Source organism: Suillus clintonianus, assembly GCF_016758775.1.
Source record: "Suillus clintonianus strain FC179 chromosome Unknown DEU56scaffold_6, whole genome shotgun sequence".
Taxonomy (NCBI): Eukaryota; Fungi; Basidiomycota; class Agaricomycetes; order Boletales; family Suillaceae; genus Suillus; species Suillus clintonianus.
The window spans coordinates 556599-582193 of record NW_024539230.1 but is presented as its reverse complement, the minus strand read 5'-3'; the positions used below and the strand labels follow the sequence as shown (position 1 = coordinate 582193).

Here is a 25595-nt window from a genome sequence, read left to right as displayed (position 1 = left end):
ATCAACCGTTTTGAATCACTCTACCAGATTCTACCATGAGTACTTTCCGTTGATTTCCCCCTGCAAACTTAGTGGTTCCTCCATAGACTCTGCTGGTAGAAATGCGCCCGTTATCGCACTTGGTATGCACGGATACAATTTCGTGACAGCACGCTCAGCTCTTTGAGGTGAAGATACTCATCGGGCTAGCTGAGCCGCCGATGCGGATATAGTTGGCAAGGCGGCTGGTATGGGTAGGCTTTCTGGACTAATCACTCAAAGTGGTCAAGAAAATGTGAATTCCACTAACAACATCAAGAGACCAACGACGTTCAGGACAAACCTGAGACATGCCAGCTTGTCCTATTTCCTCACTCATTCAATCGGCCTCGATGAGCCTGCAAGAATCAACGGCATAAGTACCGGGATGCGCAGCACGGTCGGATAATTACTACTGTAGTATCAGGAATGGGATGAACATGATATCTTGACAAAACGTACCTCCAAGGGAAGCGATTTCAGTTCATGATCATTCCTAATGGTGGGTTCACGAAAAGATGCGCTCCTAACCCCGCTTACCATATTGCTGTCGTGTACCCTGTGAGCGTGACGTGACTATCATGGTGTGACTTGCGTTTGAAGGGTATGCGTATGTTCCTGCCAGCATTCGTTTCGCACATTCCATCAAGGTATGATGAACTAGGTTGCTAATTTACGTTTATAGTGTGCTAACAATGATAATTGATTCAGTATCAGCGAACATTGCCGGAAACACGCGTTCACTCCCACAGCCAACAAACCCACCGTCCTATTTTTCATTGCTTCATTTCTTTGCTTTCTTCACTTTAACGTTCTCCAAGGACACTTTCTTCTGACAAAATGGGTGGTGCTGGTGCGTAAAGCTCTTTCATCATACTCTCCTTGCTGACTTGAGACCCCTCCTTCAATCCTCGAATGCTGTACATACCCTTCGCTGAACAGGCTGGTTGTTCTTGTTCTCTGTCCTTATGGCAGCTGGTTTACTCTTCACGATGGTTTTCTTCGTCCGTACTTCCTTCCTGTCCTATCCAGCCATCTATTCATTCATGCCCCCCAGATCATCATGTTCTCGGACTTGGAGTGCGACTATATCAATCCCATAGATCTTTGCAACAAACTCAACCAAGTACGTCTCACCATCCACAAATAGCACACTCTCTGACGCCCACATCCAGTTCGTCCTACCAGAAAACATCGCCCATGCCTGCCTAACCCTCCTCTTCCTGCTCTCCGGTCAATGGTTTGCATTCCTCCTCAACCTGCCTCTCGTCCTGTACAATGTCAACAAGTACGTCCATCCTTATCTCAGGCGCTTGTCAGTAGAGCTAATGGTTGCTCAGGATACGCAACAAGAACCACATGTATGACGCCACAGAGATCTTCAGAACTCTTTCAGGTCATAAGAAGGAGAGCTTTATGAAACTAGGCTTTTACCTCCTCTCCTTCTTCTACTATCTCTATAGGTGCGTGCGACTGACGTCGCTATCCCACGGTGAATCTGACCAAGTTTTTCAAGGATGATCGTTGCTCTCATCTCTGAGAGCGAATGATGAGGCATGTGGTGTGGAGCTCGATGACGAATACGGTTTCCGACCAGAGCTGGACGGATCTGCGGGACCAGTTTTGACGGGGCGAGCGGTTGCTGTCTTGTTTGGTTGGCTATCACGATCTACTTTCTTCACTATCACTTATTATTCCGAGTTGATGCTATTCAAGCACCGCACGGCGCACACACGTGCATTTCACCCGGCCTCGCTACCATTTAAATACTGATTGAGATGAGATGTGTAATCGGCACAAGGGAAAATACATATGCTAAGATAATGTGCAACGCAAGATGATGCAGGTACATGTCGCGAATCGCGCATGACTCTTTGATCCATATCATACCCAACAAGATTCTGTCCCTTAGTCGTCAATGTCCATCCCTGGGGCTCCACCACCACCACCAGCTCTCCTCCCACGACCTCGACCACGGCCTCTGCCACCGCGTTGCCACTTCTGCGTATCCGCACGAGAATTTGAATGCTGGCTGTATTGCTTTGGGTCCGCACCCGGCGGCGCAACCAAGACACTCGCTCGAGGATCCGAAGCAATGATTGAATCCGACCGCATTTTTCTGTAACAGCACAATAAGTATAAGATAAAGATAAAAAAAAGTAAACCTCGAGCCACTCACGAAGCGCTTTCATCCCCACCCTCCATAAGCACATCCACACTATCATCCACAACATCCACCCCAGCAAGCCGTCCCGACAAACCCACCGCTTTCGTGCCCACGATGCTCACTTGCAGAATCTTCCCGTCTGCAGGCTGCCCGTTAAATTTGGCCACAGCAGCGTCTGCCATCGCGACTGTTTTGAAAGTGAGACGAACGATAACGTTCTCTGAGGCTTTGGCGGATGCTGTTTCGGAGGAGACTATTGTACCACAGCGTTTGAATATGGCCTGTCACAGATTCGTCAGGCTTGTCTTGAGAAACACCCAGGAACAAAGTGTCGACGAGCAACGAACGAACGAACACACCTCGACATCAGCAGCACTAGTCCCTCTAACAAGCCCCTTCACCTCCACCACATTCCCCAACGGCGCCGAACTAGCGCCTTTGATACTCAATCCCAGTCCTTTGCCATCCCCTGTGGCATCCCTAAGCGCGCGCTGCGCAAGACGCGAATCGGGTTTACGAGGCTGAGCGGGTGTTAATGTGAGTCTTGACGACAACGAGGGTTTTTCTGGGTCTTCGTAGAGGTCGTGGGACCATTGGGCGTCTGAATCGCCTTTGGGTGGGCGGTTGGGTCGGGTCTGGTGCGGGGTGGACCGTAAAAAAAGAAAGAGTATGTGTGCGTGGCATAGGTAGCAGAGGAGGAAAGAAAGGAAGAGGTTACTCTTTTAGACAGAGTCGAGCTGGTAGGAAAGGTGTACGCACGTAGGGCGATGAGCGACTGCCTGATTTTGTGCGGACGGGGCCTATGGAAGGGGCTCCGACTCCGTTGCCTATTGGGACGTTCAGGCGTTCTAGGAGCGACATCTGAGTGAATTTAGAGCAGCTTGGAATGAATTTAGAATGGTTTGAGGGAGGAGGGAAAGAGGAGGTGGGTATGAATGAAGCAACAGTAAATGCTACGCGTTGTAAAGTACCATTTACAACACAAACACCAAGTGGCAAGCTGTGTGTTGTTGTTTGCTGTGTGGCGCTGCACCACATCAAGGTTCTCAACTTGTTGTTTCACGCTTGTGCAGCATCATGATCACTGGATATCATGATCAAAGGATGGTTGATCCACGGATACGACGGTGCTGTGTCTAAACAGGTGTGCTGTAGATGGAACCTTTGGTAATCTATTACTCAAGACGCCGCTCTATCTGGTGTGTTCTTCAAGAATTTATACTTAGTGGTGCGTGTGGCACAGGCGAACGGTTTCTTTCGGTTGACTGCCAAACAACTGTCCAGGACTAGAAATAAAAATAACGCGGCGAGACGGGAATCACTGAAATACATTCCTTCCGGCTCTTCGGCTTTCGAGGTCCATCTTTCATTCCCCTCAGCTGTAAGATGTCTTTGATGCATCGGCCTTTCGTCAGCGGCCAGGCCCTTGGACCCTGGTGCGATAGGAGTTCCAAGCACCTGTAAGATGTGTTCAATGGCGAGGCACATACAGTCCATGCACCATGACGACTGACCGTGGGATGTCCTTTGACTCTGAGTTGAATTACAACAATGAATGTAAGTTCAAGATACGCACCTTTCAGGATCAAGGGCCGTATCTTTCATAAACATGTGGCAGTTTAAGATACGCACCTTTCAGGATCAAGTGTCTTTCATAAACATGCGGCAGCCCTTTCATCAGCATCGATACATCAAGGTCGATGTAAGTTTTTAGAGTGAGATTCGGGATATGAAGCAAGTCATTTTGCGCTCTTCGGCGTAAATGTTGATAAGGGAAGAACCCTAGTTGCCCATATCCAATAATATTCGCTGAGCATGCCACCCTAGGAGGGCCTGTACAATGAACGCAGGCAGGAGGAGTGCAAATATAAAATGCCGTCGTTCAACGAGAAATGTAAATGTCAAACACAAAAGCGTTTGAAGGTACTTGTTCTGAGTTTGGCCGAATGCGAATAGAGCCGGCAAAGATTTTGCAAGATGGGTGTCCGATAGTGTTCGGCAAGAGCCCTCGTCCACTAACGTTGGGAGTCTGGGAACAATGAGTCAATACATGGGTCTTATTCGATTCTTAGAAGTTGAACGAGCATTGCCCGCTGCGAGTGTTTGTACGATGTTTGGCAAAGCCTTCCGTGTTCAATACGAACAAACAACCATGAATGCTCACCAGGGCAGAAGAGAGTGATATCATTCCTCTTGGTTACTCGAGATATCAGTCAGTACAATGCTACCTTGTGTTCAGCAGCTTGCAACGAAGGGTCTGCATGAGTTGATCACTTGGGTCACTTTTGGATGAAATTCGCTGCCGCTTGAGCAATGTAGGGATCCGTGAATATAACATCAAACACTCAATATGATATTGACTTGAAGTCATGTGTTAGGAATCAGAATCATTTCGTAGCTAGGGATTGTCAATGTCCCGAACTCTAAGACAGTTGAAAACTACCAATTGACTATCACCGGGTCCAGGTCCCTCCCACCAGGAAGTTTCGAGCGAGGCCTTGACTCAAGGCCCTTGCGGGGGCTGACTGCGAGGGAGCGTCGTAACGCCATTTATGCGTCAAATCCCCGACGCTCATATTATATAGGTCACCATTGATGTAAGGCCGACCCTTGGGATTCCAGGAGAGACAGCCAAGTGACCGTTCCACCAGCAACCTTTCGAGTCGAAATGGTGTCTATTGCCACGTCAAGAGTGGACTCAAAAAAGAATGCATGGGAATGTGGAATCAGCTGCCCCCTAATTGCAGGATGAACTGTGTAGTTCACTGCAGAGAAAACCAGAGAGAGATGACAGAGAGATGACAGACAAAACTTCTCTTCCACTGATGTTCGCTGTTCGGGGGCTGCCAGCAGCAGCCAGCAACTTGCAAATCCGAGAGAGCGGATTCAAACCCAGCACAAACCTTTTGCCGGGGTTCTTACTAATCCCACTTATCCGAGTCCGAGTCTAGACACCCAACGTTCCCAAATCAATGCAGAATCAGATGGGCCACGACCTCTTTCAACTTTAAATAACTCTATTCTTCGACGGTTCGAACTTCCCTGGAGGACAGCGTTACAGAGGCCTTCGGTATCGCATGAAACCGAGCATCCGAGTCTCCCGGTCTGCGACACTGTGCCCTGCTGGCCGCCAGCTGCGCATCCATATGTGTATGTGACCAAACTTTTTCGGTCAGTTGACGACAGGGAGTCAGGCTTGCTTCCACATCATGTGTCATTGTTTGGAGTCTATCGCAACCGTGACCTAAAACTCTGATTGCGTAGTGGAGTCGCGGCTTAGCCTAATTTTCTGATTTGAGCGCCATATACGAAGCACCGAATAGGTGACCTTGGTGACAGCGAGTCTCCTTGGCACCTTTGCTGGCCACGCTTATCTCATGAAATGACAATGTGCAAGTATAATACAGGGCTGATGGACCTGCCATTCATCTGGCCCAGTATTTGCTGTCCCCACCTCTTTCCGTATGACTTCCCGAAGGTCAGAAGAATCTTTGGAGAGCGATGAGGAAAAGGTCGAGGAGGCTAACGTAGTGAATCTTCAACCCTTAAATCACCTTCAGCTCGATACTGGTAATGAGTATACCAACTTTCGTCAAAAATGGTGGCAGTTTTGGTAAGTGAAGCTATTTGCAAGTAATGTCATTCATCGAGCCGCGAGCAGGTTACCTAAGGACCCACCACCTCCAGCTCCCCCGTCTCTGGAGGATGCAGCTGTACGCGAGCTCCCTATACACTAATTTCCTCCTCATAATACGGTGTTTAATAGTTGATACCTTGCGCCAATGCTTCCATTTTCTCTCGGCTCACATATACTTGGGCAACCGATATAATGGTCAGTTTTTGAACCCCGATCCCAATGTATATTCTACTGACATATAGTATATTCAGGTTCTCGGATATCAGCGAACATTACAAGCGTCTGATCTATACAAAATGGAATCATCTCAAGAGTCAGCCGTGCTTGCCGCTAAACTTGAAGCTGCATGGCAACGGCGTGTTAGGGCAGCAGCCGACAGGAATGCACGTCTTGAGAGTGGAGAACTCGAGCCATCTCTCTTCAAGCGCACAAACTGGGCCTTACGTGCAATTTACTGGAAAGGACAGACACCAGGCGCAACTTGGTCTGAACGACGTGCAGCGTTTCAGAAACATTGGCGAGAATCTGAAGGGCGCAAAGAGGCTAGCCTTGCTTGGGCTTTGAATGATGTCTTTCGTAATATGTTCTGGATCGGAGGTGTATTCAAGGCATGGGCCTTCCTCATAAATTGCCACTGTCATTATAAATTTGAAACACCACTCAGGTCTTTGGTGATACGGCACAACTCATGGGTCCCATCGTCCTTCGGGTAAATAGCAACCTGTGTTTGGTTGTGGTAACCTCTGATGTTTGTTTGCAGCAAATCATCGTCTTCGCGCAGGAACGTTCCGCTGCAAGGAATGCTGGAGAACCTGTCCCCAATGTCGGTCGTGGTATCGCCATGGCTTTTGGCCTCTTTGCGCTTACCGTGACAGCCAGCGTCTGCAGCCACCAGGTTTGTAAAACTTTGTGAGTTGAAGATACCCTCGGCTCAGCTGACGCATTTCAAGTTCTTTTGGCGTTCAATGATAACAGGCGTATTGGCAAGAGCCGCACTGATAACATGCATTTACGAGCGTGGAGTGAACCTCACAGGCAAAGCGCGTGTCAAACTCAGCAACGCCGCTCTTGTTAACCATATTTCTACGGACGTGACTAGGATTGATGTGTGCGCGCAGTGGTTTGTGAGTGGCAAACTCTAGCATAATACTCACGCTGTCGACTGACTGTGGCCTGTCCCTCGCTACTAGCATGCATGTCAGTATATAGGATCTCTGACATTCAAATTTCGAAATGACTTACTGTCTACAAGCCTGGACTGCGTCTATCCAGATCACAGTTTGTTTAATTATTCTTTTAACAGAGGTCTGTTCTACGCTACGACGGAATTCGTTTTATTCTAACGGCACTTGAAAACTAGCTCGGACCGTCTGCGCTCGCTGGTTTCTCGCTATTCGCCCTCATGATCCCAATTCAACAGCGGTTAATGGCAGTGCAGCGACGTATTCGCTTGGGGTCGATGAAGTGGACTGATCAACGAGCCAAAGCACTGCTAGAGGCACTCGGTACGTAACCTTGGGGCAGTTGTGACGTGCAAGGATGCTAAAGAGGTGCACAGGAGCCATGCGAGCTGTCAAGTACTTCTCATACGAGGTTCCGTACCTTCGAAGTAAGTGCGATGTCAAGGAATATCAACAGCATGCTTACGAACGCCGCTCAGAAATCTTCGAGCTTCGAAAGAAGGAACTGCGTGGTACCCGGTGGATCCTTAATGCAAATTCGGCGAAGTAAGTCCAGACGTGTATAGCATGGCTACGCCTACTGATTCAATTCACCTAGCTTGGCGCTCGCCTCTTCACTCCCAGTACTCGCTGCTACACTATCTTTCGTCATGTACACCCTTACAGCGCACGAATTCAACGTTGCCGTTATATTCAGTTCGCTCAGTTTGTTCCAGGTGAAATCATCTTCCGCAGCGTACATAAGCATGCACCTAACCGATAGACAAATAGCTTCTCCGGCAACCAATGCTGTTCATGCCTCGCGCTCTATCAGTTATTCCTGATGCATCCAGCGCGATCCAGCGGCTTATGCCCATTTTCCACGCAGAGCTTATTTCTGGGGATACACTCGTGATCGACAAGGACCAAGAGTCCGCGCTTCTGGTGAAGGATGCGACGTTTGAGTGGGAGTCGTTCGAGAAAGATTCTGGTAAAGCTTCCGGCTCGAAGGACGCAGGCGGCGGTTCACCGAGGAGCAAGGACAGGAGCGTGAAGGAGGAAGACATGGCGAAGCCCACTCCTGGAAAAGATGTACCTCTCTTCAAGGTAAAGAATGTGACTATGACCATTCCACGAGGTCAACTTGTTGCTGTAGTCGGGCCTGTCGGAAGTGGCAAGGTAATGTTGTCGAACGAAATTCTTAAAGCGGCTACTAACCCATGAACAGTCTAGTTTATTGCAAGGACTGATAGGGGAGATGAGGAAGGTCTCCGGGGATGTCTCGTTTGGCGGTCGCGTTGCTTATTGTCCGCAGACCGCATGGATCCAAAATGCTACGTTGGTTAGCATGACGTCGCTCTCAGAAGTGCGAATACATTAACGTTTTACCACAGCGTGATAATATCACTTTTGGCCAACCGTTTGAAGCGGACAGATATTGGCGCCTGATTGAGATTGCTTGTCTACTTCCTGATATTCAACTGCTCCCAGATGGGGATTTGACTGAGGTATGGTGGATGATATCAACTTGATAGCACTGTTTATGCTCTATTTCAGATCGGAGAAAAGGGGATCAATCTCAGCGGTGGCCAAAAACAGAGAGTGAGTTTGTGGTATGTCTCCGCTGTACGACTCGATTTTTATCTTCCACCCAGGTCAATATTGCTCGTGCACTGTACTTCGACCCTGAAATTGTCATACTTGATGACCCGCTCTCGGCAGGTGAGCTATGTGATATATTTTATGTCTATCGGATACTGACGAATGCATTCAGTGGATGCTCACGTCGGACAGTCCTTATTCCGAGATGTCATTGTGGGTGCCCTGCGAAATCGTGGCATTACTGTCATTCTGGTCACGCATGCGGTCCACTTCCTCTCTCAAGTAGATTACATCTATACATTGAATAACGGCGTCATCACAGAGAGCGGGACCTACGAGGAACTGATCTCCCGCGGTGGAGACTTTGCGCGTTTGGACCTGGAGTTCGGCGGTCATGCGTCGGAGGAGAAAGACGAAGACCAGGCCAAGGAAGCCACTCCTCACATAAGCGTTACCATGGAGGATGTGAGGTTGAAATCAGAAAGAGCCAGAGAAAAGGCTACTGGCAGTGGCAAACTCGAAGGTCGCTTAATCGTCAAAGAGAAGCGGTCAACAGGCTCTGTATCCTTGGGAGGTGCGCTCAAGTTCATCTGAAGGGGTTCCCTGGATTGAAACAGTTTCAAAGTGTACTGGACCTACTTGGTTGCGGGACGCGGTTCAATAACAGTGCCTGTGGTTATTTTCTTCATGCTTGTGATGCAGGGAAGCCAGATCATGAATTCGTACACGCTAGTTTGGTGGGAGACCAAGTCAGTATCTTTTTATCGACGTCTAGATTCCTTTTCTAAAATCCTGGTGCAGCGCATTTGACCGACCAAACTCGTTCTATCAGACGCTGTACGGCTGCCTAGGGGCTTGTCAAGCGATCTTCACATTCTTCCTGTAAGCCGGTTCCTATCTTATCGTAGATGGTGGCACGTTCACTCAACGCAACTTGCTGCAGTGGTATTGGAATGGACCTTATTTCCTCTTACGTGTCTCAAAACCTACACCACAAGTCCTTGCATACCGTCTTTCATGCATCGATGTCTTTTTTTGACACTACAGTGAGTGGTTGTGTATGAAAGCGTCGAAACCGATGCCCATTATGTTCCCGCAGCCTACGGGCCGAATCCTGAGCATTTTTGGCAAAGATATCGACAGTCAGCATCTCACTAATTTGTGCTGTGCTAAGCTTTGCTGAAACCTTTCACTCAGGTGTTGACAATCAATTACCGCGTGAGTTGTCTGTCATCGCATGCTGAGATGCTACTTATGCACGGTCCAGAATCAATGAGGCTGCGTACGTTATCCGCACACTTCGCTTACGGAGACTGATTATAGAGATCCAGTTATCTATACGCTGGCCGGCGTTATAGGCTCAATCATAATCGTTTCTATCCTTGAACCGTACTTTCGTCAGTGTATAGATGTCATTTGCGAGGATATGGCTCATGCTTGTCTAGTTATTGGTGTGTTCTTCATCGCTCTCGGTTATGGATACTTCGCTGTATTCTATCGAGCTGGTTCTCGTGAGGTCAAACGCCTGGGTTTGTTGTTGAATTTTCTGACCTAAAAAGTTGTTGCTGATATTGATTATTAGACTCCATGCTTCGCTCTCTTCTGTACGCCCACTTTTCGGAGACCTTGACAGGACTTCCTACCATCCGAAGCTACGGAGAAATGAAGCGGTTTATTGCCGCCAATAGATACTACGTTGATCTGGAGGATAGAGCTCTATACCTCGTTGTTACGAACCAGAGGCAAGTAACCTTACATAAATATTGGCGGTTGTTGGTTCCTCACCTTCCCTCAGATGGCTTGCAATAAGGTTGGACTTCATGGGAGGCATATTAGTCTTCCTTGTAGGCGTCTACTTAATGAAAAAGACCTCGTGCTCACTCAATGCTACGACTTTGTTAGGTTGCTCTTCTCGCAGTGATAAACGTCTCTGGGATAAACGCCGCCCAGATAGGGTTGGTGCTGACGTATACCAGTGGGTCTCCCATTGTCGCCACTAAAGTATACATGATTAATCTTTTTGTATCAAAGCCTTCTTGTCACAAGCGTGTAGCCAATTGACTAGGCAAACAGCAGAGGTTGAAGTAAGGCTTTCCTTATCTTACATCACAGGCTATTCAATTATCGTTCGCCTCAGAACTACATGAATTCAGTGGAACGATGTGAGCCGCCAATTTTATGATACCTTGACACTCGCTTACACCTCGCAGTGGTAGAATACGTCAAAGGCGACACGATACCTCAAGAGGCTCCGCATGAGATTGAAGAACGAAAGCCCCCGGCGCAATGGCCTGTACATGGCGCCGTCGAATTTAACGACGTTAAAATGGCATATAGGCCGGGCCTTCCCAATGTATTGAGGGGTATCTCGGTCAAGGTTAAGGGAGGCGAAAAGATAGGTATTGTTGGAAGGTCAGTTGGTTTATCAGATTTACATATGTGTGCTGATGTGGTGTCCTCCGCAGGACTGGTGCTGGTAAATCTTCGCTGATGATCGCACTGTTTCGAATTGTTGAGTTATCTGGCGGTTCAATCAATATCGATGGGTACGTTGGTCATCGCTCGTGACGAATATTGGTTTCAACCCTTTCTAGTGTCGATATATCTACAATTGGTCTTAAAGATCTCCGCTCCAAGATTTCTATTATCCCACAAGACGTTTGTAAATTTTCCACGTACCAGCCAACACAGGACTGATGTACGGACTTAATAGCCTCTTCTATTTAGCGGTTAGTGTCGCAAATCCACATGCCCCTGCCTGAAGCACTAAAAGATTACCAGGGACCATACGCTCCAACCTGGATCCATTCTCCCAACATGGTGACGCAGAGCTATGGGATGCGCTGCATCGCTCTTGTCTTCTTGATTCTAGCATCATTTCGAAAGAGTCGTCTCCCAGTGATGGCGCCAGAAGCGAGCAACCTTCCACCAGCCGCCACAACCTTGACAGCACCATTGAGAGTGAGGGAGCGAACCTCAGTGTTGGGGAGAGATCTCTGCTCAGTCTAGCTCGTGCGTTGGTGAAAGACTGCAAGGTCGTTGTGCTTGACGAGGCCACGTTAGTCGCGTGCTCTTCTCCTGAATGCTTGATATTGAATTATTATTTTCAGAGCCTCTGTCGACCTCGATACTGATAGCAAGATCCAGCATACTATCCAGACAGAATTCCAGGATCGCACGCTACTTTGTATTGCTCGTGCGTTCCATCCTTGTTGCTCTCATTACTGTAATGCGATGATATTTCAGACCGACTTCGAACTATCATTTCATACGACCGTATTCTGGTCCTTGACGCTGGCCTTGTCGCCGTAGGTTGTTTCGAACGCCTTTCAGCAGTCAATACTCACACTCTATCGAAGGAATTTGACACTCCATTCAATCTTTTCAATATGGAGGGTGGAATTTTCCGCGAAATGTGTGAGAGAAGTAATATCTCATTGAAAGATATAGAGACGAGCAAACAGGTTTAAATGGCGGAGCCCCAGGTCGTTTTTTTTTCCATGTTGGTCAGGCCCGCATACTGTTGTGTTCCCGCAGACAATACCTATAGACTAGGCCACTGCTATGTATTACTTGTGTCTTGTAGCGATCTTGAAGCTGATGTCTTTTTTCTCAGGCTCAAAAGAATATGAACTTTCTTATGATCATTAGATTGGAAATAGCTAGGCAATTGTCCAGATGCAAATGGTGTGAAGCAAGAATACGCACCAACCCAATATTACTTCCTTTGACATATTTTACTAATCTCCGCCCCTGCAACATGTGCATAGTTAATCTATATTTAATTCAGAGACTTGTCTCGTTGCGAGCATAAAATTATTGAAAGATTCTACGCCATCAAGCTCGCCAACATGTTCATGTCTGCGAGGGGGGCATTAAACTTGGCGACAATTGCGCTGACTTGTACAACTGCTTGAAAGTGAGGTGCAAGACGACAATTTTAGTAAGGCTTATAGTGTTGTATCATCATGACTCAGAATCAAATAAACAAGGCATGCCGTAGGCATTCTCAATTCACCCGAAACGCAGCTCTCATGTGTTCCTCCCTTCGCGAATTTATACTCGTGATGGTGCAAGCGAACGGTTTCGGTTGACTGCCAGACACAAAAATCAGCATTGCCCAGATATCAGTGAAACAAGACTAACATAGCGAGACCAGCAGTATACTCTGGAATCACCGGAATATCTATGCCTTCCGAGTCTTTGGCTTTCGTGATCCGAACAGTGGACAAAATGGAAACCATAGCAGCCCACAGAGAGAGCTCGGCGAAATGGCGTCCTGGACAGATACGCCTGCAAGACCCCTGGTTGAGACATGAATAATTAAGTTTGGGGGAATGGCGTTTACCTTCCGAAGCCAAAGGCGAAGTGTCCCACAAGAGGATCGTCTTTCAACTTCCCCTCAGCAGTTAGATGTCTTTGAGGATCGAATCGAGATGCCTCGGGATAGAGGCTCTCATCTCGAGATAGAGCCCTTTGGGTCATTTAGGCTGCGAACACAGACAGTGCTTGAGGCAAAGTACATACCATTCATTCACCACGACCATTGACCCTGCGATGGCCTTCAAGTGAATCTAGCGTGCATCAATGAATAAAATACAGACCTTTCGGAATAAAGTATCCTTCGTAAACATCATCTTGAGACGTCATGTGTGGCAGCCCTTTCATCAGCATAAACAAATCGATCAGAATAGCCAGAACGCAGTGGGCGACCTAGTGGTACGATGGGCTGCCATCTAAGAACTTCTCGGCAAATAGCTTCGATGTAGGGTAGTGATGGTTTGTGCTCGAAGTTTGGGACGTTATCTCCGCAGACGGCATCTATTTCGGCGAGCGCGCGAGATTGCGCGTCTGGGTGGAGTAGCATCGCCAGCAGGAATGAGTGCAGAGATGATGCAGTCTTGGGAGTAAAATGTTGAGCGAATATCAAAATGTCGACTACATAAGCTCACTGTTTCTGTTCCAGCTAAGTGATGCAAGATGTGAATATAAATTCGGCTTGTACATTTGATCGTGCATTGACTCACCAACGAATCCACTGACAGCTACACCTTTCATGAACTCTTCTTGTGCTGGAGAGATGTCACCCGCATCCAGGAATTTTGCTACGATAGAGGGTGATCGTCTACCATCCGTCTATATCTGTGTCCAGTCAATATATCAACAGAAAGATCCGAGTTACACACCATCTTCTCCTTTCCTATTTCGAAAGGTTCATCCAACATCTGACGAACAAGTTTCCTGGAATAAGGGGCCAAACGCCGATCTGACGCTCCTGGAAACCACGAAGGAAGATATCCCACTGCCAGGTTACTTAGTGATTGGGATTGTGACAGCCAATGTCTGATACGTACAGAAAGGAAAAGCCATGAGCAGCGCAGCTCTTTCAGGAGCCATCACTCTCTTGGCTATCTCAGTAGCCTCCCGAGTGCGGCGGATCAGAGGGTCGCCCTCTTCATCAGGCGGGGCTTCATATCCATATGTCGCAGTGATAATGACCGAACCGGAATACCTAACGCATACGGCATAAGAGGGCACAGACAGCCAGATTTAGGAACCTATCAACAAACATTTCGATGTGCTTCTCCAACTTTTGAGGAGTGCTAAGTAGATCGATGACAAGCTGATAAGCTTTGCGAAAGTATAAATCATGATACTCCGCAGACGCTTCTGCACCAAAAGCTTGATGGAACAGCTTGCGGTGAATCCGGAGTGTCTCTCCATATGGCAGGTATGCAGTATTGAAGGAGATTCCGAATCTGTCCCGTCACTTTAGCAAATTACAGGCATTTGTTTACCGCACATACTCTTCATTCGCGCGGAGGACAGGACGGTCAGAATATGTAGTGGAACGTTTGTCCAAAAGCTCGCGGGCAACTTCTATAGAGCCGATGATGATGATGTGTTGTCCCAAAACACGAGAGTACACGATATCACCTGACATGGCATCGGTGTTAAGTTTCGACATTGGCAGGGAGGGTCAAAGACCCTACCATGTTTTTCTTTCCAGTTAGTATATGTAAGCCAAGGCCGAGAAACGTCTATGTCAAAAGCGTTGCCCACGAATGGGAGCAAACGGGGACCCGGCGGAAGTGGCAGTAGACTCGAGTTCTTGCTGGCTGACCTCCATGCTAGGAAGAGAGGAACGAATAAGACAGCGCCATACACAGCGAGGTGGAGGTCCGATGGCATGGTCAATGGTCACGCACTGGCTCGCTGGTTCAGCTACAATATGTCGATTTATACCGTAGCCCGAGTACTTGGTCTCGGTCTCTCTCCTCGACGTTGAGCAATGATTAATGAGTCACTGGGACACGCTCAATACCGCACCTACTAATAAGTTAGCACTTCAACTTACGTACTTACCTTGAAGGAACCTGGGAAGCGATATGGTTCCGATACGAGCTCGGGCAACTAACCTTAGTATGGAAAGTTGACACCATCCATTAAATGAAACCTTCGAGATCGCTATGTACATAGGGTGCGCAGGTGAGAAGGAATGATACGAGCCAGACACATAATATACAAATGGTTTCACTGGTGCAGAATTACATCAGTAGCGTAGTTCGCCAATGAAAATTGTTTGTCGTTATTGTTGTAAACGTCCCTCTAGTAGCAGTCACCGTGACCGCGGTAGTACAAGATACGAGTCAATCTCTGAATCCCATTCCTTCGCTGATATAGTGGCCGGCTGCAGCTGGGGCGTACAAATGCCCTGCTGAACTCTCTTGACTCCGAGGTTCGATGACGAGTGGCGGCCGACGCTCGATATTAGCGTGTTCAATTCCTTTCCAACGTCTGCGTAACCCAACACAAGATGCTATGTAGTATGGGAAGGTCCTCAATATCCATCATCGATGGTCCCGAATCCTGATATTGTCGCTCCTCAGTAAAGGTGCGTACAACCCCATTTCTGGCGCTGTGGTGACTCATGAGGCTTTACCAGATTCTAAAGCCTCGTCACTCTTTCGAATCCACCATTGAGCTTCTCTTCCTATTGTGAAGAACGTGGCATGTATTGACTCCATTGTGTGCAAGATGTTTGGCGAGATCATGAACATCTTAAACGAGAGTCGTGGAGAAAGGAGGTGCCGGTCCAAGTTTTTGAGACTATTAGTCTTGAAAGGGGAACTGTGGGTGACATGGATATTGAAGTCAGGACTTGTGCAAGATGCTGATCACCTTATAAACCGAGCGGTGATTCCCAGCTTCGGATTCTGGAGGTCTTCACCCGCTCAAGCGAGGTACATAACAATGCCCCAGTTGGCGAGGAGCCGAACTATTTCGCAACGTGTCCTCTCCCAGATCCAACCGTTAAATATCCATGCTTCGTTGACTGTCGTTAATTAGGCTGCTCCCAACGAGACAATGAACAGAGAGTCTCACGACGAGAAGGCTGACGGACTTTTTCCAGCTCCTTCCCCTCCGCCAACGGTGCTTTGTCCCCAGAGATTGCCAGGATGTGGTATCGAGTCACTGAAGGCTCTGCGGCATGTTTTAATCGATAATCACACCAGACATCACATCTACTTCAACAACACGAAGTTTCATAAGTGAGTCGTACGGAAACCTGACCGAACCAGCTGGTGATATTGATAGTATCCAGTCATATCACCCATCGAGCCCTGGCTATATATGCAATGGGAGGAAGCGGACCCGTGATTGAAGCATTCTACAAACAGGATAGTGAAATGCAGAGACCTGCTTTTGCATCGCCCAAGCTTATCACAGAACAGAATTTCGTTGAGCACCTCGGTGACGAACAGTAAGTAGAAACTTGCCCAACTTTCCCCGACCCAGACAACTCATGTGTTTGAAACATCAAGTTTCTATGAGGCATACACATCCTTCTTTGACAAAGTTATCGAAGAGAAAGGCGCCGCTGCAACGTTCGAGGAATTCGTGTTTTCTGAAAAATACAACTTCGATCCTAGAAGGGACGCAGCAAGCCAACCAGAAATGTTGTCGCGATTCGTTGACGGAGTCATGCATCCGCTGATTCATTGTGGATATGGGGTAGAATTCGGTTTGAAAGGCATGCTTTCTGAGGGTAGGTCGCGCCGGTGTTAAGGATGAAGAATCGTTTACTCTTGCTGAACCTGCCTTAGGTCTTGCAATGACAGCATTACAAGATGCTCATGCGCGAAAATTCCTCCCACCGTCACTGTTTGTTGCCCAAGTGGCTAGTGGTGTCGACGAAACCGAGGCCAAATTTGCGTCACTAGTGCTCGACGACACATCCATGACCCCAAACAGATCAGCAATAGGACAAGGAACACATGCCTTTTCAATTCTGGCTCGAGTGCTCAAGGACCCCGGCCTTGCGCCAAATGGCCCACGTCAATTCGTTGCACAATACCCAGACACACTCACGGCTCATGAGGACAAAATTCGCGCACACGTTGATAATTGGACGATAGATCTCTCAATCCCAGGAGAGATTGAACGCAAAGTGGAGGAATGTATCTGGACAGCATCAGTGATGTACGCTGTTGGAGGGTGGAATGAGGAAGGGTTTACGGCTGACTTCTTCTTGTAAGTATGATTGGTTGCGTCTGAATGAGCCTCGACTCTTACTTACAATGATTTCAGGATGCATCTGGTGACGTCGAGCATATTCATCCCTTCACTAATCACATCCTTGTCTCCTCGAGCGCAGGTTTTGTTTCTCCGTGTGTACTTCGCAAGCGCAGTGGCATCATGGATATCGCGTGGCCGTCCCTGCTTGAATTTCAAACGCTTCTTTGAGTCAACGTCTCCAATGCCAAACCCTCCAAATAATCTGGCCCCACCAGTGGACAGTGTCCTAACACAAGATGCGCAGCCGCCCAACCCATTCCTTCCCCTTATCCAATCATCCATAATGCACCCGAATGACCACCACCTAAAGATTCAGCGAGCCTTTGCACACTTTTCTGCCGTCTATGGGACCCGGCCAAGAGGCTACTTTTCTGGCACTGAACTAGATGGGGCAGAGGAACTTGACGGCTCGTTGTTCCTACGAGCGGCCGTGTTGACAGCAGATTACATGGGATGGGTGGAAAAAGGGGAAGAGGCAAAAAACTGGAGTTTCAATGGATTCTTTAGTATGTAGGTGGGGAGCAGATTGTTTGGAGTCATCAATTCTTTGCTTCCCCTTGCCTCGCGAAAACTTGGATAAAGGTATCTCAGTATCGAAGATGTTTCGTTTTGTACCAGTGTACTGTAGGTTGCAAATCAAAGAGGACGATCCTTTTCATACATACAACTTGCCGCACCGATATGAATAGGTCGATAATGGCAACCTGTCCGTAAAATCAATGACCAGCCAGCATGTCCCAGGAGAGTAGTTAACAGGCCGAAGCGGTGATCTCGGATTGCGTTGATCAGCTGCCGGCAAATTCCGTCGGACTACTTGTTTCATTGAAGTTTAGCCCACGCCCCCCCTTACAGCATGAGCGATGATCATATTTCCACATTTTCTGATACGGAGGGTAAATTGGATTCCTCTAGCCTTCTTGAACTGCAGTCGGTCAATTACTTCTTAGCAAGCTGCAATCCAGGGAAGCTGGCTGAAGGAGATTGATATCACAAAGTACGTCTCGCCTCTCTACCTGGCACAAATTTTGCTTGACATTTTGATATAGGTATACGATATCTCGCGATCGGATCGCACCCCATTTTGATGATGTGGTTCTGGTGGCCTGTCTCGCGTTTACAAAGGACAAGCTAGATTCGGCGGCAGGTACGATCAGTGACACAAATAAGTATACTTATCGTATCCGTGTTAAAGACTATGCGTTCTTTGGAAAGGTGGCAACTTGCGAGGTCACCGCTGCATTCACGATGATACCTATCCCACGAATCTATTCATGGGACTCTGACGCTCGAATCATGTTGGGGCGGAACACAATGGTCATTGTCAAACACTAACTTACCTTTATCGTGGGGTAAAATCAGGACGAGAAGGTCTTGTCTTGATCATTACCCCACGATAAAGGTACCCCTGCCAGTCAGAACCGGACAGATCTCTCCGAGGAGATCAAAAGTCCATGGTCTCGCAGGTTACACACTATCTTGAATATCTTTCGAGCAATTTACGGGCAGAACTTGAGTTTATCTCTAATCACCGCACGGCCGGAGCTTCGAGGCCCTGACGACGATTTCAGAGTCAGCAGAAAGCCGACTCGAACTCAGGGAGAATATTATAAGAAAGGCCACCGAACTGTTTTCTGTCCGCCCAGGCGATACGTCGATACCTGTGAACATCCCCGCCCCCACATACCATTTTCCCTAAAGTTGGACGACTTCCGTTTATAATGGTATTGTCTATTATCAACGCCCATATAGACCAATCCGGTCGAGTAGTTGGCCTCATCGACTTTGAAGCCACGATCATCGCCCCTCAATGGGAATGCACAGTGATTCCACGATGGTTACAAGATGCAGATGACCCATGGCCAGAATCTCGTTGCGAAGGCAGATCTAGTGAAGTGAGAAGTGTTTTGCATGCCGCTAGCCGCATTTATTTCAGCTATGGAAGTGTTCGACCGATAAAGTGGACAAAGGCGTACGACGTGGGACATCCTTTCCGACGGTTTATAAACCTGCTGTACTTCCAGGCAAGTGTTTGAATTTCTAACAACCTTGACATGTGGGTAAAGAAACCTCTCGAACGGGCCAAACTCCACCCTTGCCTGAAACAGACGTACAACATTGATATATACCACAAGTCGCTTTGTGCATGAGCCTATGAGGTCACAATATTCCGATATCGCTGCACCTAGGAACTCTCGCAGTAAGTCAACAGTAATTGCACAAGGATCCTAGGCTGCCTGCAGCCTGAGGTAGTAGTGTTGTAGTATTGCATTATTGACCGGGTCCGTAAAGTAGTATCGTGTGCAGGACCAAGCCACCTGGCTAGTCAATATATAATCATTTCTGCAATCTTGCCAGCTCTCTCCCGATTTCCCGTAGCCGAAAGCGAATGTCTCGTCGTCCAGTAAGGTTCTCCTGTCGTTACCAGTGTTAATCTGCGATCGAGTAATTTGGGGTGTATGTGGAAAATATGTGCTTTGACCCAGATGGTCATCCCACGGCTAATCTGTCGCACCCATAGCTGAAACCTCGGGTGTCCCTCTTTCTTGCATGAGTGGACATAGACATCACCGATCTTGGGTGCTATGCAATCGTGCGGATACCGAAGCTCTGCTGAGTTCGCGGACTTGTACCAGCCCATGACGAGATCTTTGTTGTTAAGCTTTCGCTCCATTCGGAGAAGTTTATGGGCATTCGCGGCTGGAGAAACACGTGGCTCTTTCTTTGTTTCTGCCTCCTTGGTCACCGACTCATGTCTCTCCATCCCCATTCTTTCGACTTCCGTTCTCTCCGCCTCCTTGGTTGCCGACTCCGTTTTCTGCATCTCCATTCTTTCTGTCTCCAATTTCTCTGCCTCCCTGTTCGCCGCGTCCCTTCTTAACTCTGCCTCTCCTTTATCCATTCCCCTCTGATCTTTCTCCATCGTCGGGACTCCCATTACCGGCCTAGAGATTTCTGATATAGATGATGCGTCTGATTCATCGGCAATAATAACAGGGTCTGCCGCATGACTTCCAGACGCGGAAGGCTGCATGTCAAAGCCAACAGGAGCTGGCACGACGCTCGTCGTTTCGTCGGTAGCTCCAGAGTTTGATTCATATCTAGAACTGATGTCAGATTGGATATGCGCACGAATAACGGCACCTACTTGGACCAGAACCTTGGGGGAACATGGGATCTAGAACTGATGTAAGATTGAATATATACCCCCGTGAATAACGACACATACTGGGATGAGAGCATTTGTGGAACATCGGGAACGCATTGAGTATGGATCACGGTTGCAGCATCGTGCGTAGGGGCTGGCACGGCACTTAACCCCTCATCTGTGTGGCGCGAAGTTGTAACAAAATCGGCATGATCATACATTGTCAAAACCTGCTGCGCGCATCGCTGGGGATGGATCCTGCAGCCATAATCAGAACTCAGGAATACTTTTCACTGCTGATATTGTGAGAGACTGACCTCTGAGTCGGTATTTGGATATAACATCCTCTAGAGTTCAGCAAACGCAGGGGTTGCTCAAACTGCGTTGTGGTACTTTAACAACGAGGCGCCACGGTAAATAATTTGTGACTGACCGCTTCGATATCTAATTTCAATGTTGGTTCCCACTGGTAGGTGGAAGGAATGCTGAAGGACACGTCAAGTCCCGGATGTGGCGTTTGTAGCAGATGTTGTGACGAACTTGGCTCGGACGTCTGAAAAGTCAAGGGTATCAGTGTATTTCTTCAGCCGGGGCGCCACTCAGTGAGGGTGACCGCGCACCTGTGATCGGGATTGCACGTATGGGTTTCGAGATGGATCAGAGTAGCGCGCGAGAATCTCCTGGAGGCTCGCGCTGAACATCAGTACTTGCCGCTGCCACAGAATCCGTTATCGAGAGAGATAAAGAGGAAAGCACTGTTTCATGTCGATTTATACCCGTTGCCTCATGTCATTGTCACTTGTTCGATCAAAGAACCACCGACCACGGGTAGATAAGGCATGTGATGAAGTCGTCACTTTCGCAGTAGATGACACTATGTACTTACTGCAGAACCATTGTGTACCAATCGCAAAACTTTTGCTCCATTTGGTCAAGGAAGAACAATTTTCTAAAGGTGCAAAGTCTTCACTGAAATTCTAAAATTTACATGGTGACAAAAAATACACGAGCCAGTTCTGAAACACGCTGTCCATACAACTCCGCTTCCGACGAAAAGCCCATGCTTCGCATCTAAACAAAGGATGAATCAGAAACAGGTTTCCAAAGACAAGAAAATCAAGAGATTCAGTATGTCAAGTTGTGGAGCACACCCTCGAAAGAGGTCAACTCCCTGAAGAAATTCAACGAAAAAAAACCAAACATCATAGATCAACGAAAACGAAGCAATTACTCACCATAATCAAAACCCGCGCACAGGGTAAGATGGGTCGAACGGCGAACGTTCAAAAGTTTGAAAAATAACGCCCAAAGGCAGGGAACCGCGTCGAATGAGAGTGAGCCCCATTGAGTTGAAGACATGCCAGAAGCATTATCGACAATCGCATAACTATATCTATGAGCAACGAAGCGCCAACCGTCTTCCAAGACACTCAAACACGACCACGCTCATATCTTCGCATAGCCGTGCAGTTGTAAGAGCACTTGGAGTCAAGTAAGCAACAGGGTAGGCAAGCGGAACTGATCCTGAGCACGATGGCCACAAGTCCAGTAAATCGACCTTCCCGACCAGTCTCGTTCCCCGCAGCGCTCTTAGAGCTGGGAGATTTCCATTGCAAACGAGAAGGCATGACCCTGTTTCTCCGGGGACTTTCCCCGCAGACAAAGAAGAAAGTGAAACCTTTCCGTGCGTGTGCTGCGACAGCGAATCTTCAGACGATGCAGTTGAAGAAAACAAAAATTTGTTGCCGGCAACTGTTATGGACATAATTGAAACTCCGAACCTAAATTTGCCGAGACGCCGGTGCGGGGCTGCGTAGACATGCACTTAAGGCTGCCTAAGCCCTTGTTAACCGACTTTCACCGCGTTCTCCTATGAGAAACCCAATGGACTCTCCAGACGCGGAAAATAAGGATTCTACTGGGAAGGAGCTGCCCCACAATAATTCTGCTCAATCCACTACGCGCAAGGAACCGCAAAGCCGCCCGAGTATGTGGCCTCTCCCCTCTATAACAGTGACCCGGCACCCTTCTGGCGAGCTGCCAATCTTCTCTATTTCCTGGATCCATGTCTAACATTATCCGTGTGTTTACAGGAAAGTTTTCACCGCAGACCGATGAGCGCTGCTTTTCGTACTGCTCTCAGACCACACGCGGACGCACTGAGGGCCGTGAACCGACGTGCCGTTCGGTGTGCTTCCGCAAGGTCTTCGCTCATGAGGTCAGAACAGCGATTGCCCACGATGATGCGCTCAAGGAGAAAGCCGCTCAAAAGGATTATGGTTTCCCCCTTCCACCTGAGGGCCAGCCCAATATAGACAGCTTATCATCGCCCAAGTCTGATGATGTACGGTATTGGGAGGAGGGCTGGTACCTCTGGACAAGTAAGAGTCGGTGGGCAACACAGGAAAGACTGGACCTCATGATGTGGGACCTGGACCACCAGGATCATTGGCAGCGCCACAAGGATGAGGTGCAGAAGCAGTGGGACGATTATTGGGCAGAGCATCAGCGGCAGTCTGGGGAGCAGTTTCATGGCACGCCTACAACTGGGGAGAACATACAGCTCGAGGGGACGCCATATCCAGTCGATGGGCAGATGTTCCCTAAGCAAGAGACCAGGCATCCATGGTGGGTCGCTTACGTCCTTGATCGTAATTCAAGCTAAATCATATTTGATCCAGGCAAGAGTCTACTTTAGTAAAACTACCTCCTCCCCTCACCCCTTTGTTGGAACCAATCCACGACCTTCTTTCACCATCCTTCAAGGTTTTGACCACTTTGCAACGTAGTTTTGAATCGGGCGCCCATGGAGAACTTGCTGTTCGCATGTGGGAGAAGGCAAGGACGCCCGATCCTTTTGTCCTTGCGAGCACGGTTTGCAGGAAGATGTGGGAGAAATGGAAGGAAGGACCTCCAGACTCTGACACCACTTCGGACCTTTAATAACTTTTTCTGCAGTGTTATACCTCCAACTAGAATATTATTCTGACTACTCGCAAATCAATTTTTTTTTTGGGTTCCACATTTATGACTAGTAGCTGTTTCAGTTTTCGACACGTTACTTCGGTCTGCCATAGCCAAATGGAAAACAACTACTCCCTCCTTACCGCGGACAAAAAGTATTTGACTAGAGTGAGATTCGAACTCACGCCCTTTCGGACTGGATCCTGATTCCAGCGCCTTAGACCGCTCGGCCATCTAGCCATACGATGCTGGCGAGGTGTGTGCCGATGAGTACTATGTAGCGGCGGAAGGTGGAATCAGAGCGGTAAGTGGGTGATTGTTGACAACTTCTGGCTATGATGCTGTGGCCTACTTCGCAGTCTTGTTGTGGCCCCCGATGCTAGTGCCACGCTCGCACTGCAGAACCATTAATGTAGCATAAAGGCTCAAACAGGGACAAAAGAAAAGGCTGTCTTACGTTACTCACACTGCCCGAAGTGCTATGGTATGAGATCCACATCCCGACGTGGATAGCGCTGTGTAGCGCCCTTGATCTGGCCTCGAGAAATCAAGAACAATTGGTGCGATCCAGCGTGCTCAGTCAACGAGACCCCGCATTTTGATATCAACACGGCAACTTTCCCCAGAATATGTTCATGGACTAGTTGAAGCCTTGAAGGCACGACCAGGTACAGAAATTGCGGGAATTTGATGTCACTCGCTTGTAACTTACCGCCTGCATTTCCCGATGCTATGTAGCCTTATGAGGGTAGCTGCAACGCAATTTAAACGCCGCCCAAACGCCGCCAGAGCAAATGTCAACAAAGACATGATGTCGCCGGCAAGATCCATCGTTGATCGGAGTTCGGTGAAACTGGCGCTGAAGTAGACTCGAAACTAGAAAGTTTAGGAAGCGAGGAAAACTCCGGGGTAAGCGGAACTTCCAGTGTTCCTGGAAATGGATAGGCGGCCAGCTGTAGACAGCTGTTAGCTAACGAAATATATTCCAGATGGGACAGAAAGGCAACGTTGACTTTGGCGCATGACCTGTGTGGACATGATAGGTGATATGTAACGCCCGACAGTGACGGATGCCTGCCAGCCTGGGTTAGCAAGACGTGGACACAGGAACGACCACCATCGCGCGGCTCGAAGTGGTGAGCTAACGTTTCTTTTTGAGTAAATTAAGGATTCTTGAAGTTGCTCATCTGACGAGTGCCAGTGGCGCCAGGTTAACGCCTTTCGCGTTTCTCTGGCACGGGCGAGGTGATTGAAGGAGTGCAGATTACGGCCAGGCCCCCGTGTGGTCAGTACACCAGAGGGAGTCTTTGCTATATTAGAAGTGATGGTATACCTGGCCAGAGCAAAACTTGTGTGGGTCGTTGAACGAATGGCATCCACTGGCAGAGAGAGGAGAATGGCTATAAAGCATCTGCGCGCACGACCAGGGGTAATGTCAGTGTCACTGATACCATTGAAATGATGCAAATCACCGTACTTGGACTGAATTTTCATCGGGCCGCATCCGTGACATGTTCATCTGCCACATGAAGAAAATACGAAGCCCGAGGCCTAACTAGCGAAAGCTGTCCAACAACTGGCCGCATCCACTGGCAATAAGAAGCGTAATCATCGCTTGGCAAGGCCCGTTTTAATAATAGTAAAAAGTCTTGAAGACAATCGGGTGGAACTGAGTTGAAATAGGTGGGACTCTAGGTTACATTCAACTCTAATAAGTGACATGTTCTTCTCACCCAGGGAGTAACGTGACTAACTTTTCAGTATTTGAGTCAGCACCATCATTTTGTATCCCATGCATGCCATGATCCATGCATGCATGTTTCAACTTATCACGTTTAAAATTATCCATGGTATACTGGCAAGTTACCATTCATGCATCATGGTCAGAAGTCATTGGCAGCTTTCAGTGGAATCGGGCCATGTCGCCGTAACCCCCGACGTCACGGTCGGTGATCACTGACACGAGCCTTCAAGCAACCTGCCTGAAAATCAACATACCATATCACAATAATTCTGAAGTCAGCGGACTACATAGGCTTCGAGCTCCAGTTATCTGACATGATCGGCTGTTGCACCAGTCGGACAATCACACTACGTGTCAAGGAGTTAACACAAGAACGATATCTCCATCATTGATTCAGTGAGAACCTTTACAAATAGTATTGATAACACTCTGCTGACAAGGTACTGTTTACACACACTTCTCGACGCAATCAGGCCTCTTTTTTGTGCAGAACCGTTCAACCATGTCGCATGGCTACGGTCTTCCCTGCCCTGGTCTTCCATACAAGTAATATCAATTGCTGCCATTTCTCAGCGAAA

At 48.2% G+C, this 25595-nt stretch overlaps 8 protein-coding genes and 1 non-coding gene across 9 annotated transcripts; 5 read left to right on the top strand and 4 right to left on the bottom strand.

The window, feature by feature from the left end:
- The first annotated feature begins 565 nt into the window (after nucleotides 1-565).
- Nucleotides 566-1771, top strand: DEU56DRAFT_774724 (cornichon). Its single transcript, XM_041351632.1, has 7 exons — nucleotides 566-668; nucleotides 730-871; nucleotides 961-1022; nucleotides 1076-1144; nucleotides 1194-1306; nucleotides 1359-1481; nucleotides 1535-1771. The coding sequence occupies exons 2-7, from the start codon at nucleotides 859-861 to the stop codon at nucleotides 1566-1568; spliced, it is 414 nt and encodes a 137-aa protein (XP_041213815.1). The 5' UTR covers nucleotides 566-668; nucleotides 730-858; the 3' UTR covers nucleotides 1569-1771.
- Nucleotides 1772-3210, bottom strand: DEU56DRAFT_774720 (uncharacterized protein). Its single transcript, XM_041351631.1, has 4 exons — nucleotides 2945-3210; nucleotides 2545-2820; nucleotides 2198-2466; nucleotides 1772-2137 (listed from the first exon to the last, which is right to left on the bottom strand). Exons 1-4 carry the CDS (start codon nucleotides 3044-3046, stop codon nucleotides 1927-1929), a joined length of 858 nt encoding a protein of 285 aa, XP_041213814.1. The 5' UTR covers nucleotides 3047-3210; the 3' UTR covers nucleotides 1772-1926.
- Nucleotides 3211-5545: 2335 nt separating this feature from the next.
- DEU56DRAFT_480440 (ABC protein) lies at nucleotides 5546-12100 on the top strand. The gene is made up of 40 exons (XM_041346429.1): nucleotides 5546-5798; nucleotides 5847-5898; nucleotides 5952-6017; nucleotides 6074-6430; nucleotides 6487-6531; nucleotides 6583-6717; nucleotides 6773-6946; nucleotides 7013-7019; nucleotides 7075-7127; nucleotides 7183-7327; nucleotides 7381-7431; nucleotides 7483-7549; nucleotides 7602-7719; nucleotides 7775-8161; nucleotides 8211-8324; nucleotides 8377-8490; nucleotides 8540-8584; nucleotides 8638-8704; nucleotides 8757-9158; nucleotides 9210-9333; nucleotides 9386-9466; nucleotides 9528-9630; nucleotides 9684-9726; nucleotides 9782-9802; nucleotides 9852-9866; nucleotides 9916-9981; nucleotides 10030-10113; nucleotides 10167-10326; nucleotides 10380-10428; nucleotides 10487-10559; nucleotides 10616-10668; nucleotides 10722-10746; nucleotides 10795-10996; nucleotides 11050-11130; nucleotides 11179-11242; nucleotides 11298-11313; nucleotides 11366-11642; nucleotides 11695-11780; nucleotides 11831-11892; nucleotides 11944-12100. The coding sequence occupies exons 1-40, from the start codon at nucleotides 5650-5652 to the stop codon at nucleotides 12052-12054; spliced, it is 4344 nt and encodes a 1447-aa protein (XP_041213813.1). The 5' UTR covers nucleotides 5546-5649; the 3' UTR covers nucleotides 12055-12100.
- Nucleotides 12101-12377: 277 nt separating this feature from the next.
- Nucleotides 12378-15116, bottom strand: DEU56DRAFT_774691 (cytochrome P450). The gene is made up of 13 exons (XM_041351630.1): nucleotides 14578-15116; nucleotides 14392-14521; nucleotides 14155-14343; nucleotides 13939-14096; nucleotides 13771-13886; nucleotides 13612-13720; nucleotides 13537-13550; nucleotides 13298-13484; nucleotides 13189-13245; nucleotides 13112-13136; nucleotides 12933-13058; nucleotides 12731-12877; nucleotides 12378-12678 (listed from the first exon to the last, which is right to left on the bottom strand). Exons 1-13 carry the CDS (start codon nucleotides 14774-14776, stop codon nucleotides 12594-12596), a joined length of 1542 nt encoding a protein of 513 aa, XP_041213812.1. The 5' UTR covers nucleotides 14777-15116; the 3' UTR covers nucleotides 12378-12593.
- A 683-nt stretch (nucleotides 15117-15799) lies between these two features.
- On the top strand, nucleotides 15800-17739 carry DEU56DRAFT_480362 (uncharacterized protein). Its single transcript, XM_041346427.1, has 5 exons — nucleotides 15800-16137; nucleotides 16191-16349; nucleotides 16411-16634; nucleotides 16693-17119; nucleotides 17177-17739. The coding sequence occupies exons 1-5, from the start codon at nucleotides 15953-15955 to the stop codon at nucleotides 17676-17678; spliced, it is 1497 nt and encodes a 498-aa protein (XP_041213811.1). The 5' UTR covers nucleotides 15800-15952; the 3' UTR covers nucleotides 17679-17739.
- Nucleotides 17740-18720: 981 nt separating this feature from the next.
- Nucleotides 18721-19342, top strand: DEU56DRAFT_480314 (uncharacterized protein). The gene has a single exon (XM_041346425.1). The coding sequence runs from the start codon at nucleotides 18883-18885 to the stop codon at nucleotides 19195-19197; it is 315 nt and encodes a 104-aa protein (XP_041213810.1). The 5' UTR covers nucleotides 18721-18882; the 3' UTR covers nucleotides 19198-19342.
- DEU56DRAFT_480326 (uncharacterized protein) lies at nucleotides 19343-20536 on the bottom strand. Its single transcript, XM_041346426.1, has 2 exons — nucleotides 20391-20536; nucleotides 19343-20339 (listed from the first exon to the last, which is right to left on the bottom strand). Exons 1-2 carry the CDS (start codon nucleotides 20424-20426, stop codon nucleotides 19488-19490), a joined length of 888 nt encoding a protein of 295 aa, XP_041213809.1. The 5' UTR covers nucleotides 20427-20536; the 3' UTR covers nucleotides 19343-19487.
- A 1306-nt stretch (nucleotides 20537-21842) lies between these two features.
- On the top strand, nucleotides 21843-23252 carry DEU56DRAFT_868723 (uncharacterized protein; the record flags this gene model as incomplete). Its single annotated transcript, XM_041355512.1, has 4 exons — nucleotides 21843-21883; nucleotides 22289-22341; nucleotides 22403-22937; nucleotides 22991-23252. 4 exons carry the CDS (start codon nucleotides 21843-21845, stop codon nucleotides 23250-23252), a joined length of 891 nt encoding a protein of 296 aa, XP_041213808.1.
- Nucleotides 23253-23433: 181 nt separating this feature from the next.
- DEU56DRAFT_t33 lies at nucleotides 23434-23513 on the bottom strand. The gene has a single exon. It is a non-coding gene; the product is annotated as a tRNA-Leu (tRNA).
- Between the last annotated feature and the right edge of the window lie 2082 nt (nucleotides 23514-25595).